The sequence below is a fragment of the Engraulis encrasicolus genome, chromosome 20 (genome assembly GCF_034702125.1).
Source record: "Engraulis encrasicolus isolate BLACKSEA-1 chromosome 20, IST_EnEncr_1.0, whole genome shotgun sequence".
NCBI lineage: Eukaryota > Metazoa > Chordata > Actinopteri > Clupeiformes > Engraulidae > Engraulis > Engraulis encrasicolus.
In genome coordinates this window covers 28,016,052-28,033,186 of record NC_085876.1, presented here as the reverse complement: position 1 = coordinate 28,033,186, position 17,135 = coordinate 28,016,052, and the positions used below count along the sequence as shown (strand labels likewise).

Here is a 17,135-nt window from a genome sequence, read left to right as displayed (position 1 = left end):
CTCTCTCTCTCTCTCTCTCTCTCTCTCTCTCTCTCTCTCTCTCTCTCACCCCACCCCCACACACACACAAACAGAGAAAGAGAGACAGATAGACAGACAGACAGACAGACAGACATAAAAAAACACTCTGGTATGTCAGAGGCCAATGCTGTTCTCTATTTTGAGTGGTGAGACGACATGGGCACTTCACCAAGCAGGCCACCAGCAAGTGACAAAACAGAGGCGACCAGAGAAGACTGGAGCAGACTGGTCCACAAAACTCTCTGGGATGTGAGCTGCGCCTGCACAGCCCAGGAGTGATGTCAGGTCGATATGAATCACCTGTCAAGTTGCGCTACTCAGCCACGTTAAGAGTTAGGGTTTGGGTTCAGGATTTATTAGCAGGCTATTCTGCCCTACAAAGTTAATGTCAGAAAGTATGCCAACATTGAAACTGAGAAAAAGGCTTTCAAATTATATTGGTGTTAGGTTGGATATTCTGTAGTTACTAGCCATAGTCTGACATAGCCATATCTCTAAACCGGGACACATTTAGACCATAAGGCTTTGTTTTAAGATAAAGGAGGTATTTTGAAGACCATTTTCAGTCTGAACTCAATTTTGACAAAATGTGTAGTTACTGCACTTTGCCTTAGTAGACAGTATTGGTGGCTCATCTCGACAAAGCAGGCGATATCGACAGAACAACGGAGCTCTACTTTGTGGTCTGGCTCCAGCAGCTCTGTTTATTCGACCCATATTTTTTGCACACAAATATTTGTTTTGCCATTCAGCTGGGTTTGATTTGGTCAAAGAAAGGGACATCCATGTGAAAACAAAACACTGCATGGTCTGACTAAAACGCCTCCAGAAATCAAGCATGTTGGCTGAGGGGAGACGAATGCAAGAGCCTGAAAAAGAGATCGTTAGTTCTAATCAAAGAACCTTCAGGGGCACCAAACATTGTCAAACAAAGATGACGAAAATGGAAAAAAATCGACAAAAAAACTCATTGATAGCTTATGAAAATGTGCCACTGTGTTTATGCAAGATGATCACCATTAGCTACGTAAGTGAAATCTGTCTGGGTTGTCTCGCGCCAAACTGAATGGAACAGCAGATGATTAAAAAGTAGACAAAACAGTACAAAACTACTAAATCTACTAAATATAGCTTGGTGCCTTATAGTGCCGTCCTCTGCACAGAAAACATGCATTTGTTATATTTCTGAGCAGAAAATATTTGGTTTGGAGTTGTGTTGCAACTTGCAGCCTGCTGTAGTGTGGCCTATTTTCATGCAGGCTTCTGGTTAGCGCCAGCACAGCGCTGAGTGAATTAGCATCCATCACGGCCCCGCTAACGTGGTTGTAAAAATGATTAATGCTATTCATTTCCATGGGATAAGGAAATGATACTGTGAAAAAACAGATTACCATTTGACAGCCAAGAGGCTTTAACGGGGTTGCTCCAAAACTGATGTCAACCTTTTAGCGACAAAACTTGTTGGCCCATTACCAGCTAATGATATTTAGACGATTACTCGATTACGCATCTGAGCTGTGTCCTGTCTGGTGCCATGAAAGCGATGCAGGAGACCGTGAAGGAAGGACAACAACAGCTCTCGCTAGAGTGCCTGTACGGGACGTGACAAACTAAGCATAACAGGCCTCAAAAACAGACATCAAGGTCTGTGCCCCCCCCCCCCCCCCTCCATGGCCATGAGCATGCATTTACTGTTGCCGTAGCTCTTCATAGAAGAGAGATTTATTCACTTAAGATGTCACGAATGGCTTGAGCCACGGAGTTCAAAAGAAGCGCCAGCGTCTCAGCTCTCAAAACACCATCTAATTCACCCCGACGTCGTGATCTACGCCACTAGATTCTCATAACTCCTGCAATGAAAATAAGATCTCGCTTGGCAAACAAAACAAACACCCCATCCCATTCCCCTTCCCTTCCCTTCCCTACCACCACCCTTCTCCCTCCTGATGAGTAGAGAAAATGGGAGTTTGGTGAGAGAGAGAGAGAGAGAGAGAGAGAGAGAGAGAGAGAGAGAGTGGAGGAAGTCAAGTTAGCCTTGGCACAATGAGGTGCTTAGTCAAAGGGCCCACAGGAGACTTCAGCAGTCCAACCAGGCAATCTCCAATATCTCGGATGTCTACCTTTATGCTCCCGCCTACAGTGTTGCCAGATTGGGACGTTTCCCGTCCAATTGGACTGCTTAGAATGGCCACCTGTGGGTAACAACAGGTAAAAAGGGCGTTTTGGCATTTTCTGCAAATTCATGGACATAGAAATCAATAGAATTTACTTCAAATTGGGTGGGATTTTGTGCCTCCAGGCGGTTGTTGAGCATTTTTTTTGGGCTAGAAATCATCAGTCTAATCTGGCAACCCTACCCGCCGCCTCTCCCTGTCGATGATGTCTGGGTCCCCCGGAGGCCAGTTAAGAGTTTGACTCTCGCAGCCAGAGGTGAGAAGACGTGACCCCTCCTGCAGCTGTGTGGTCGATAGTGTCGCAGCGGAGGGGAGGAGGAAACGACCAGACCAACCACAGAGTAGGGAGCGGACTTCACTCACATGTCACTTGTCATTAGACTGGTCACTTATCAAATGGCCAGGACAGGAAGAGAAATGAAGGAGTGACAGGAAAAGGCGACTTTATTTTTGTTTTTTGGGTTTACTGGAACTGAAGGTTTTGTGTGTGTGTGTGTGTGTGTGTGTGTGTGCGTGCGTGCGTGGGTGCGTGTGCGTATTTGTGGCATAGTTTTGAGACACTAGACTGGCACTACTAGTTGATTCATAGACATCAGTGCGTCACAGTCTACTGATAACGGCCTCAATTCCGCAACAGTGGGCAGCTTCCCAGCAGCGCTACTTTAGCCTGCTACACTAAAAACGGCCATTTTGAAAACTCTTGACAGAACCCAGTGCAGGGTATCAAATATCTGCGTATTACGAAAAGCAAACATAGCACATAACAATATCATAACATAATAATATCATAAATCCACAACACGCGATAATGACCACAGGAAAAAGTGGACATTACACAAACCCTTGCAGCTTGCTAATCGCTGAGTAGTAAAATATTTTTTAAAAAAACGTAATATACGCAAGGGCAAATGGGGACATGGAGAGTTTCAGACGACTTGAAATATCGAGTGTCACTCCTAGTAGCCACCTGGCAGAAGACAGACTTGTGTATTCTTCTACAACTTGCTAATCATATGGCCGTAAAAAAAGGAGAATGGATACAAGGGCAATTGGGGACTTGGGCAGAAGCATTCACAAGCCAGGAGCTAACTGTGAATGTCAAGTTTCCCTCTACCACCCAGTAGGCTTCGACCCAGACATGTAGGGTAAGAATGGTGGATACTAACCTTGGGGGGTTCCCAAGCTTTTTACAACTTGGGGCCCATTTGAACATTTCACAAATGTTCCAGGCTCACCTCTAACCCAATAAAGAATAAAACTCAAATAAATAGTTAACAAACAGCCACACACATAGTATTTTAGATTTTTAGAAAATGATGTCAAGGCCCACTTGGAATACCTTCAGCGGCAGCAGTTTGACCCATTGTACTCAGTGTTGCCAGATTGGGCTGGTTCCCGCCCAATTGGGCTGCTTAGGATGGCCGTGTGCGGCTTAAAATGGCATTTATCAGAAAAACCAGCCCACTTTTTGCCATAGAAATCAATAGAATTGGGCGGGATTTTGTGCTTCTACGCATGTTTTGAAAAATTTTTGGGCTGGAAATCATCAGCCTCATCTGGCAACCCTGATTGTACTAACACACTGCTTTGTGTCCAGGGGTGTAAATAATGATAGAAATGTATCTATGCATCGATCCTACGGCCAATGATTTAATCGAAGCGCATCGTATCGTGGGGCATCTAAGTATCAAATCGCTGGCCCTGTCCAATGCCCTAGCTCCATAACATAACAGAAGTGGAAAAGTAGCATTAAGAAATTGATACCTTATCGTATCATGGAGGCTGTGATTTAGACCCCTATTTGTGTGCAGAGCCGTTAAACAAAAAAATAATGAATACACACACAAGAGCGAATGAGGGCCAGTAGGGCAGCACTCCGGCAAATCAATGCAACTGAGTTTTCCAAGTTTTCCTCCTACCCCCGCAGTAGGCCTCGACCCCATACGTGTAGGGTAGAGACTTGGGCTACTAACCCACAGTGTGCTAATTACTTTGTGTATAGAGCTGTTAAACAAAAAACGAATGAATATACACAAGTCAATATAAACAAGTGCAAATGAGGACAAGGAGAGTGGCACCCCTGCAACTCAGTGCAACTCAATGAATGGACAGGTTTCCTCTGACGCCCCCAGTAGACCTTGAGCCAGACATCTAGGGTAAATTTCCTGTGACCGTGGGGCAGGAGAGGGCAGGCAGGGGGCAGGAGAGGGCAGACAGGGGGCAAAGGGCTACCCAGGTCTACTGTGTGGGGACAGGGGGTAACGCACACACACACACACGCACGCATACACACACACACACATGCACGCAACCACGCACGCACGCATTCACGCACACACACACGCACGCATGCACACACACATAGGCACACACACACACACACACACACACGCACGCACGCACACATGCAACCACACTCACACACACACACACCCTGCTGTGTGGGGACAGGGGGTAACGGGTTCATGGACCCCATGAAGGCGTCATGGAGTGAAACTGTTGAAGAGTGAAAGGGGAAGTCCCAACCTCCCCAGCTAACACACACACACACACACACACACACACACACACACACACACACACACACACACACACACACACACACACACACACACACACACACACACACACACACACACACACACACACACACACCCTCTGCAGTCACACCCTCCCCAGCTAACTTACTGCAGTGGGACACGCACACACACACACACACATGCATGCCTGCCCTCACGCCTGCACGCCCTCACGCCTGCACACACACACACACACACACACACACACACACACACACACACACACACACAAACACGCGCACACACACACACACAGACACACAGACAAACACACACACACACACACGCACACGCACGCACACGCACGCACACACACACACACACACTGAGGAAGAAGAGTCTATTACAGGACCATTCACACATTTGTGCATAAACACATGCAAGTCACACACACACACACACACACACACACACACACACACACACACACACACACACACACACACACACACACACACACACACACACACACACACACACACACACACACACACGCACACACACACACACACACACATCCTCCTTCACTCACTCATCTACCGAAACTGTTTGACATTTCACTCAACTGCTGACCACAGACAGAGTATGTCTCAGGCAGATAAGCCATTGCAAGGCCACACTGCTATCCAGCCATTCTGGAGACAGGCGCCCTCTGCACCCACTCATGTATGACCACGGCGGCCATAGCAAACAGGGTTGCCAGATGACGCTAATGATTTTCAGATTTTCATATAAAAAATACTCAAAACCTGCATTTGAGCGCTAAATCCCGCCCAATTTGATCTAAATTCTTTGGATTTCTATGCCCATACATTTCCGGAAAAAACAGCCCAAATGTCCTTTTTTCCCGATGGCCATTCTAAGCAGCCCAACTGGGCGGGAAACCACCCAATCTGGCAACACTGATGACAAATAGGTCCCCTGCTTTTTGGCATTTGGGAGCCTATAGTTTATAGTTTTGGGAAATGTGGGTAATGTGGAACCGCCACCCCGAGGGGAAACGTATGGGTATTAGGTGTTAGACCGGAGGGTTTTTTCTTTTTTTTGGTGGACATGTTTAGAATGTGAAGTGTTGTCAGGCCTCCTGGGGAGAAGAGGGAATTTAGGTCTGCACATGTCAGGCCTTTCCTCTTCTCTTCTCTTCCCCCCTCCTAGTTCACTTCTGCTTCTTCCACTTCTGCTCCGACCTCCTCTCCAGAGAATGAGAGCAGAGGACAATGTCTGACTATTCAGAGTTGCTAGGTTGGGTTCCTCATACATAGTGGGGGTCCCTCCTTGCGTAGAGGTTGAGCAGGTTGTGCATGGTGTCCATGCGGTCCTGCTGCTGCATCTGTCTTATACAGAGGTGTAGCCTATACACTTTATGTAAAATATTTTTTTTTTGTCTTAAGTTCAGTGGGTGCGACTTATAGGCCAGAAATGACGGCACTAACCCCCTTCCTTGTCGCAGGTGTGCGTGCTTGGTGCACAGTATCCATATAGACCTCATTCAATTGTGTTTCACTCCTCTGCTCCAACCTTGTGTATGCTGTACAGTATTCTCCCATTATTCTCCACAATATTAAGTCCTAAATGCACTGTAGGGCGATGTTTTCATGTCCTGCTGGCGCCACTGTCTTATACAGACGTGTGTCCTATACTTGTACAATTATTTTAAATTAGATTACTTTGGGTATACTGACCTCCGTCCGTGGCGCAGAGGCAGAGGTTGAGGAGGTTGCGTACGGTGTCCAACGTGGTCCTGCTCTTATACATACAGAGGTGTGGCCTATATATGATCTACATATGTACAATTATTTTAAACGAGGGTATACGGACCTCCTTCCATTCCTTTTATTAGTGCAGTAATTATTTTAAAAGGTTGAGCAGGTTGTGCACGGTGTCCATGAGGTCCTGCTGCTGCCTCTGTCTTATACAGAGGTCAGGCCTATACACTATATGTACAATTGTTTTTTAGTTTAAATTATGGCGATGTTTTCATGTCCTGCTGCTACCACTGTCTTATACTCAACTACATCATAACAACATTGCTATGGCAATGTTGAAAGCCCTGTTGACAGATTAAGACATAGACATAACAAATTTGGTGACAGTAAGGTTATAACATAGGCTCTGTGCTAAGGGGTTAGATTAGATTACTTAGGGCTATACTGACCTCCGTCCTTGGCGCAGAGGTTGAGCAGGTTGTGCATGGTGTCAATGAGGTCATGTTGCTGCCTCTGAGTGTCCCATACTTGTACAATTATTTGAAATAAGATTACTTAGGGAATAACTGACCTCCGTCCTTGGCGCAGAGGTTGAGCAGGTTGTGCACGGTGTCCATGAGGTCCTGCTGCTGCCTCTGCAGGGCGGTGCTGTTGCCCGTGGCCTGGCCCAGCTGGCCCTCCAGCTGCCGGATCACCCCTATCTGGCGGCCCACCAGCGCCTGCAGGCTGCCCTTCTCCTCCCGCAGGGCCTCCAGCTCCTCGCGGTGGCGCCCCTCCATCTCCTGCATCTTCTGCTCCAGGAAGCTGAGGAGGTGAAGTCAAAATGACAAATGAAGAGTTCAGATGCAAAACCCCCTAAGTGCCTTTCCAGAAAATAATCTGAATCAATTTTTATTTAATACAAAGCTATCAAAATCGCATATTTTTTTATTTTATATATGTAATATAACTATTTGTATGTATTATCAAGTACATGAATGTAAACCAAACCAACAACGGGGTTCTCTAAAAATATAGAAGTGCAGGTCTTCAGAAATGGAGTTAGGGGGTTTTGCATCTGAACTCTTCTAATATTACTTTTTTTCAACAAAAATATTTTTTTCTGTCTTTTTCGAGTTTATTTGATAGGACAGTGTCAGAGGTGGACAGGAAGCGAATCAGGAGAGAGACGGGAAGGGGTCGGCAAAGGACCCAGGCTGGGAATCGAACCCGGGTCAGTCGCATGGCAGGTGAGTGCCCCACCGGTTGGTCACGGCAGGGCCAGATGACGAATATTACATACATTATGTCTATAGCAGGGGTTCCCAACCTTTTCCAACTTGGGGCCCACTCGAAATTGTCACAAATGTTCGGGGCCCACCTCTGACCCGATTACGAATAAAACTCACATAAATCAGCAGCAACACACACCAAAATGTGATTATAATTTTTAGAATATTATTTCAAGGCCCACTTGGTATACCTTCAGGGCCCACCAGTGGGCCCCTGCCCATAGGTTGAAAATCACTGGTCTATAGCATTGGCTATCAGTCTCCCACATCTTCTTCTCCAAGAAGCAGAGGAGGTGGCATGGGGAAGGTCGAGGTGGAGAGAGGAGGAGAGATGGTGAGATGACAAATATTACATAAAGTATGGCTATAGCATTGATGGTCTATCTCCCGCTTTTTCGTCTGCTCCAGGAAGCTGTGGAGGTGGCATGGTGAAGAGAGGTGTAACCGGATAGACTAGATTGGAGTAGGGGTGCAATAATGGGACTAGGACATGAGTATTCATGTCATACATACGGTGGTGGGAAGACTAAAGATAGGTAGTAAAGTATTTGCCACAGGAACAAATCCTTACAAGGTAAGGAGGAAAGATTGGAAGTACATTGTGGGTTGGAGAGCCTTCTTCAGGCAGCTGATGAGCTAAGAAGGTCTGAAGAGAAGATATATTGGAAATCCTAAATTATGCAATTGCTGACAAAATGGTGATGACCAAGTAATTGGAGAGAGAGAGAGAGAGAGAGAGAGAGAGAGAAAGAGAAAGAGAGAGATCAATAAGGAGAAGAGAAGAGAAGTAGAAGAGAAGAGAAGAGAAGAGAAGAGAAGAGAAGAGAAGAGAAGAGAAGTAGAAAAAAGTAGAAAAGTAGAGAAGATACAGAATTAGTGAATAACAGATTTATAATAGATGCAAAACCTCTGATAAACCAAACCGGTTTACGACAGACCAACCGCAGCATATCAAATCGCTACACACAACTTAAATTGCAAAGTTGAGGAAGATGTGTGAAAAAGAAGAAGAAAAAAAAACAATCTGGAAAACGAATAAAAAGAGAAGGAAGAAGAAAAGCAGCATGGAATGGGTGGAGCAGGGAGAGAAGAAAACGCGAAAGAGCGCCAGCAGGCCATCAGCTGAAGTGGAGAGGGGTGCCGACAGGGGGGTCAAAGGGGACAGTTGTCCCAGGGCCAGGGAAAGAGGGGGCCCAGAATTGGTTCCTCATTACATTGTATATGGGGCTGGGGGGGCCCTTTCAGATGACTTTGTTATGGGCCCGGCCAAAGCTGTCAGCGCCCCTGGAAGTGGAAATGGAAAACAGGGGAGCTGCTGAGGCTGAGCTCAAAAACTTGGATATGAGGGGAGTTTACATTGTGATACGCTTAGGCTATAGGGACGGGCACCTTACCCATTACCGCGGTAATGGGAACATAAACATTTACACGAATTTTACTCAGTCTCCATGACTTACTCGCAAAACAAACACATATGCATTTCTCCAAACCATTTGCAGATTAGCATAAGTCTGAATGGAGACGGAGACCCCACATCTTACGTACGTGCAGGCCTACATTTGCAAACTGTTACATTTCTGTCACATGATATACAACCATTTATTGACTTATCCAAAAAGCCATCCTTCATCCCAAATCGCAAAATGAGGGTATGTAAAAGGTAAAATAACAACTTGTAAAACACGAGGAGTTCATGATTTCATGGCTATACTGTACGTTTGGGGATGTTTTTACAAAATGCTACGCTTATGCAGTTACATAAATCTCTCTGGTCTACGGAGACAGAGAAAGGGGGAAGAGAGGATGTTGATTCTATATGGAGGAGATCTGAAAGTCACATACAGAACATTCACCCCCCCGGCACCCCGCTCAGCTGTGGTGCAGTGGGACATCTGATGTGAGGATGGCTCTCAGTGTGCTGTTCGTCACACAACACTTAGACCATCCAGAAGTTAGTAACTCCAGAATGCATGCATTGCAAAATCATCACAGGGAGTAGACACGGTACGGTGGACTGGTGGGCTGTCTGAGCTGTCTACAGAAAGATGTCAAGGTCCCGGAGTGCAGTGCTGTTCAGTAGGCTACACACACACACTCTCTCTCTCTCTCTCACACACACACACACACACACACACACACACACACACACACACACACACACACACACACACACACACACACACACACACACACACACACACACACACACACACACACACACACAGAGTGCAGTGCGTACAAGTAGGCCACACACACACACACACACACACACACACACACACACACACACACACACACACACACACACACACACACACACACACACACACACACACACACACACACACACACACACACACACTCACACTCACACTCACACACACACACACACAGTGCAGTGCGATTCAGTAGACCACACACACACACACACACACACACACACACACACACACACACACACACACACACACACACACACACACACACACACACTCTCTGCAGTGCGTTTCAGTAGGCCACACACACACACACACACACACACACACACACACACACACACACACACACACACACACACACACACACACACACACACACACACACACTCTCTCTGCAGTGCGATACAGTAGGCCACACACACGCACACACACGCACACACGCACACACGCGCACACGCGCACACACACACACACACACACACACACACACACACACACACACACACACACACACACACACACACACACACACACACACACACACACACACACACACACACACACACACACACAGTGCAGTGCAGTCCAGTGCAGTGCAGTGGGTGAGGACACTCCAGCAGTGTCAGCTGTGACAATGCTGAACAGTAAAAATGCAGTGTTAATCCAACACCCAAGGACTACCTCTTGGACCAAATACACTCTAGAAGATGTTAAGTTGACTCTGTCTTACGTGTAAGGGTCGCATTAACACTGGAAATTTTACGGTGTGATTGGATTTGGGATCGGAGGTCCACAAGTTGAAATCCCTTTACTAGGGGGGCGCTGTGGTGCAGCGCGCTACGCCCCCCACTTTTGGACTAACATTGCCCATGGGGACCCCAGTTCGAGTCCGGCCGGGGTCATTTCCCAGCCCTACCCCATGTGTCTCTCACAACCGTTTCCTGTCTCCTCTCATACTGTCCTGTCATAATAAAGGCCAAAAAGCCCCAAAAATTCATTTTAAAAAAGAAATCCCTTCACTAGTAGGACAAATGTGGGCAGGGGGAGTGATGAAATGCCCTTGAGAAAGGCATCCAACCCCATGATGCTCCAGGAGGCCTGTTCCAGCACTGTACCTACTGTAAATAGCTGCCAGGCATTCCAGATGCAGGGTGTCAGCCAAGTGTACTGTAATGTAATGATGTGGGCAGCTGTGGCCTGTAATGGTTAGGGCAGTGTTTCTCAAAGTGGGGCGTTAGCCCCCCTGGGGGGGCGCAGAGGCATCTCAGGGGGGGCTTGTGACATCTGATTTTGGGTTTTTTCCTCAAGGAAATGATTTCCTGTCTCGTCAATAATTCAATAAGTTTAAAGCCCTCACCAACATTATTTATATTATTAATTGTCATTCATTTGAATACCATAGGAAATGAACACACATCTGCATTCGACTGCAGTCCCTCTTTGTTTAATTTCACCAGTCATCACCTTTCCTTTGATTCTGTGCAGCGATCGCAAAATCAGTCTGCGCGAGTACTGCTATTCCTTTGGGGGGCTCGGAAGCATTCAGACTCTCTGAAGGGGGGAATGATGGAAAAAGTTTGAGAACCACTGGGTTAGGGAGTTGGTATTTAGATCAGAGGTTTGCAGCAGGTTTGGATCCTCACATCCATCCTGACACATCCACTCCATCCATGGCTAAAATGCCCTTGAGCAAGGCATCACTCAAGGGACTGTAACAAATAATACCCTCTACCTAAAGGCCCTTTTCCACTGCCTGTTTTCTACCCGTTCCGAAAGGGGGTCCCCACTGAAAAAGTTTGGGAACCACTAGTGATATTTAATATAAAAAATGGCCTTGTCCTGTGTAATGTAATATTAAATGCATTTTACCCATTCTTGTCCTGTGTAAATGTAATCTTTAACTGCATTTTATCTGTTCTTTCCTGTGTAATATAATGTTAAAATGTACCGTACCCATTCTTGTCCTGTGTAATGCAATATATCTAAATGTTTTGTATCCATTCTTATCCTGTGTAATGTAATATAATTGTTCTGTCAAGTACCCGTTCTTATCCTGTGTAATGCAATATAAATGTTTTGTATCCATTCTTATCCTGTGTAATGTAATGTAATTGTTTTGTACAGTACCCGTTCTTGTCGTGTAGCTTGCTGATCTCGTTGGTCTGCAGCATGAGCTGCTTCTCCAGCTTGTTGGTGGACAGCGAGTTCTCCAGCAGCTGGATCTCCAGCCTCGACGTCTGGTTCAGAACCTGAGACAAAACAACAACAAAACCCACAAGAACCTGAGCCAAAGCAATAGATAAAAAACACACGTCTCATTTAGAACCAGAGACAAGACAACCGAGAAAAACACAAGAACCTGAGCCAAAACAATAGATAAAAACGCTCATCTGGTTTAGAACCTGAGACAAGAAAAGAGAGCAAAACACATGACTGGTTTAGAACCTGAGACACAACAAGACAGAAAAACACATGTCTGGTTTAGAACCTGAGAAAACAACCGAGAAAAATACATGTCTGGTTTAGAACCTGAGACACAACAAGACAGAAAAATACATGTCTGGTTTAGAACCTGAGACACAACAATGGAGAAAAACACAAAACAAACTCAAGTTTCAAATGAAGGCCTAAAACCATTCTCAGTGTGCATGTCGTCTGGTTTAGAACCTGAGCCAAAACAGCCGAGAAACAGTTCTTAAGGTTTTCCTTTGTGTCAGACACATACAAGTTCGATCTTTTACCTGAATGTTTCGACAAAACACAACTTTCAAACAAATGCGAGCTCAACCTCAGACACGTTTCTCAGTGTCTCAAAAGCGGGAATAGTTGTTTGCTGCCTTTGGGTGAATGTCCAATGAAAGGCATCAGATTGAGTAGAAAAAGACCACACTCTCTTGCTTGTTATCTTTACTAAACCAGTTTAAGGCAACATGTCCAGGTTACACAGACACGTTTCGGCTGGCCTAAAAAAATTGTCCTCAGTGTGCTGTGCACTATGTCTGGTTCATAACCTGAGCCAAAACAACAAAAGACCTTTTGGCCCTTTCTCTTCTCTGAGCACAGACCATACATCAGAACTCAGGCCAGCAAAACTGGACCTCGGGAACTTTGGGGGGTGAAAGCAATAAAGCATGGACAATAGCGCCAATAAAACCAACTCTTCTGACCAGAGCCGGATTAATGCACAGGCTAGATATGGCTGCAGCCTAGGGGCCCCCATCTGCCAGGGGGCCCCTGATTGGCCAAAAGTGGAAACAAATGCAGAACTGTGAGATGCAAGATGCAACATTGAAAACTTCCTCTGTCATGTTGAGTGCAGTTTGGAATCTATTAAATGCTCTTCTCCATTGTTGTGTTATTCTTGTTAGTCATGTTATTCTTAAATCCTAGCTCATAGCTATTACTCTGTTTATGTGAATTTGTCATGCAATTTGCTTTCCGGGGGCCCCAGAGCAACATGTAGCCTAGGGGCCCAGGGCCATCTTAATCCAGCCCTGCTTCTGACATATGGTAATGCTTACATATTAGTCAGGTACTTATAAAGGAAGTCATTTCGCAAAGCAAATCATCTTTGGCTTTCCTTTCCCTCCACCCACCCACACACTCACCCACTCAACCACCTCAACACACATAAAGCGCCGAAGACCCCAAATGCTCTGGGTTGTCTCATTCGGAAAGATATAAGAGGGGCAAAATCTCAAACACATGCACATTACATATAGGAGAGAGCATGCGTTTTGCAGTATCAGTCGGCAGTGTTTTCCTTGGCCAGGGTTCCCCTTGCCTTCTATGGGGCTATTAACGGTGCAACCGCTACGGCAACTGAGCGTGTGAGGTCAGGCAGAACGTTAATGGCCGAAGGAGGGAGGGGCTGTGTGCGTCTATGTGTGTGTTTGTGTTTGGGAGTGTTGTGTGTATGTGTGTGTGTGTGTGTGTGTGTGTGTGTGTGTGTGTGTGTGTGTGTATGTGTGTGTGTGTATGTGTGTGTGTGTATGTGTGTGTGTGTGTGTGTGTGCATGCGCCTGTACAGTATGTGTATGTGGAGGTGCGGGTGGCAGGGTTGAGGATTTGTGAGCAAAAAGATGTGAGAATACAGTACATATAGTACAGATGAGATACAGTAGAATCAGGGGCAGAGCTATAAGGGGAGGTGAGCAGGGCATTTGCCCCGGGCCCCTGGGTCCACTCGTATTAGTGGAGGGGCCCTATTGTGACCTTGGCAGGCAATATGAGGGGCCGCGTCAGTGTTTAGGCCTTGGGCCGTGTACAAAATGTTACGCCACTGAGTTGAATACAGTTACCTGTGTCTCCACATCCGTGAGTTTGCGAGCCTGCTCCGCTGTCCGCGACAGTAGGCTGGTGAGGCTGTTGAGGCTGGTGCCCATCTTCAGCATGGCGTCCGTGTGGTTGTTCACGGCACTCTGCTGCAGCTGTGCCATCTCCATCTTCATGCTCTCCCTGATGTAGTTTTCAATCTGCACCGCAGACAGACATAAAAGAAAAGAAAAAAAAAGAGAGACAGATGTACATAAGAGGCAGGAAGAGCAATATAAGTTAAAGAGCAGTTTGTTTGAAAGGTCCACTGGGAATGAATGGGGAAAAATGAATGTAAAATGGATGGAGGAGATAAGAACATGTCAAACTTTGGCTACTTTGACATGCACCGTACAGATACAAAAGCCTTCATTAAACAGAAGCAGACTCCGTGAAGCTGCCCATTTAATCACACACTGACAGATTGGGAGTCCATTCAAAAGAAAGTTTTATGCCCCCCCTCCCCACCCCACCCCCCCTTTTTCATTCTCCAGGATGAAAAGAAATGATCCCTCATTTCCGTTACACATTATGCAAACACAAAGGCCCTTCCAAGGAGCCACTCCAAACCAGATGAGTTGAAACAGGGTGTTGGAGGAGATCCGGCCCTGTAGAATGGTGCAGGGAGATGTGGGTCATTTGTGGTGTGTGTGTAGGGACGGGGCGACGATGGAAGGAGGAGAGGAGGAAAGCTGAAGGAAATGGAAATACAGACACGGATATTATCTAGAAAGCCCTTTTTCATTCCTTATCTCTCTGGCAGCACCAGACGACAAGGCCGCAGCAGAGTTTTGAAGGAATCCACGGATCTTTATGTGGATCATCAAGCAGCGCCGAGCCTGATGCCTGGCAGCAGCGTTGACCTCCGTGACCACCACGCAAGTCCTCGGCTCGATGCGAGACAGCATCGCATCGTCATAACGACATATTTGGACGATCAGCCAGCCGCCTGCCTGTGATGCCGCCAACAACACGGAACCTCGGCTGAACCCCGGTCTTGTCCAGGTCAACATCCTCTCCATGTCCAAACATTCCACTGTCTCACACCCCTAATGCGACTTACACCACAACAATTTCCCATAAAGCCTGTAGGAAAGCCACTGATAGTATCGGAACGTGGACAAAGCCCCAGACAAGCCGTATTCTAGAATCTATTCTAGCAGATCCAATCAGAGAAGGATGGAATGGGTTTTGGGGATGTTGGGGGAGATTGTGGACACTGAGTCACTTATGGCGTGGGGAAGACGGATGGCAACAGAATGGCTCACTCTGTTTTGGTTTGATTTCTGTTTTGTTTCCCCCCTTCACATCTCGACAAACTAGGAGTCTTCTCTTGAAATTACAAGTTTGATTTCTACTTTTTGTGTCCCTCCCTCGCTCACATCTAAAAAAACCTTGGAGTTTTCTGTTGAAATTACATTTGATTGGAACATCAAGTCTCAATCGACCCTTACATGTAACCCCCGTGGTGTCTAAAGTGGACCAGGATTGTCTGACTCATGTCTATGGGCTCATGATGCGATAGGCTATGCTACATCTCAAGCAATCCATCGAGTGAAGTAGGCTCGATGCGCGCACCTAAACGGGTCCAAATGATGATTTTATGGTTTAAGATTTTCACCACAATTTGTGTGGGAAGGGTTCCTAAAACAAAGCAGAAACTGTACCAAATATTTGGTGAGACACAGCACAGTGTTGCAGTGGTGTGAACGGATGACTTGCCAACCAAATGTCCCCTCAGCGGAGGGGAAAAAATGGCAGATGTGTGTTTGCGTTGGCCTAAAGGTTTTAAACCGCAATGTTTCAAAAGTCGAAAAGCACATGTCTGGCTGGAGTCAAAAGTAATAGACAGAGGTTACGTGGCCCTATAAGCATGAAATCACTTTAAAAACGTGCATAAAAACTGGCTTCTCCTGCGTGTGCAGAAAGAAGCGGTGACTTGTCATTTCCCTCTTTCCTAACAGAAGAGAGAAGAGAAGGATTTAACACCGTGATTGAATGCCACGGTGCCAGACAATAACACAAACGAACCAAAGACGCTCTGTTTCATTCCTTTGCTGCAGAGGGGTCCTGTATCCCAGCTCCCGACAGCAAGGCCCTGCCATAAAGAATTAGCCATAATGTGCCAATATCCCCTCTTGGCATTGATGTTTAAGGAAACGTGTCCATTGTTTGACGATCGCTCGTGAATCTAATACGGTTCCCTGGCTCTGAAGGCCTGCCTAGAGCTGATCTAAGTGTCAGTTTTCAATAAATCTCCAAGCCCAAGTGGAGGTAATTGGAAAAAGCATAGAAAGTCCGAAGCCATTGCTGATACAGCTTGGCCATTAGATCTGATTGAGTTGGCATGTAATCAGTAGTTCACAGAGGGATCAGAGCGCGACGCGGAGCGATATTAATTTCACGCCGAATTGGCTTTGCATACCATGTAGAAAAATGTGCGTTCGATTAGCCTCCGGTCTGGGAGAACTGGGTTTCACACTATTGTAGGCTACGGCCTACAACATAACATTATTTTCTGAAACGTGGGTGTTTTCATATAGTATGTTCCTCCGATTTATCGTAACAATCGTTTTGAAGTGGTTCTGAGCCCTGGAAATCACCTTGAATGAGTGTGTGTATATGTGACCTGCCAGCTCCCGACAGAACCATTAGCTCAGACACACCGTCCTTGCTGTACATCGCGTGGGGAAACGCGCCTTTACTCGCTCACTGCAGCCCTGTGATGGACCTCATAAACGGAAAGTACCAAGGAGAAAAGATTACACAAACACCCCCTCTCCTTTCTTGTGTAAGGAGAAAAAAAGAAACAAAGAAGACAGCAGGCGCTAGAGGACGTGAAAAAACTGGC

General features: G+C 46.3%; 1 protein-coding gene across 2 annotated transcripts in view; it reads right to left on the bottom strand.

Moving 5' to 3' along the window:
- angpt1 (angiopoietin 1) overlaps positions 1–17,135 on the bottom strand; it is a 102,304-nt gene that overhangs the window by 44,087 nt on the left and 41,082 nt on the right. For both annotated transcript variants that reach the window (XM_063185706.1, XM_063185707.1), the window contains exons 2-4: positions 14,272–14,445; positions 12,098–12,219; positions 7,052–7,284 (exon numbers count right to left, since the gene is read on the bottom strand). In XM_063185706.1, the coding sequence (XP_063041776.1) occupies positions 7,052–7,284; positions 12,098–12,219; positions 14,272–14,445 (529 nt within the window). The remainder of the gene's footprint in view (positions 1–7,051; positions 7,285–12,097; positions 12,220–14,271; positions 14,446–17,135) is intronic.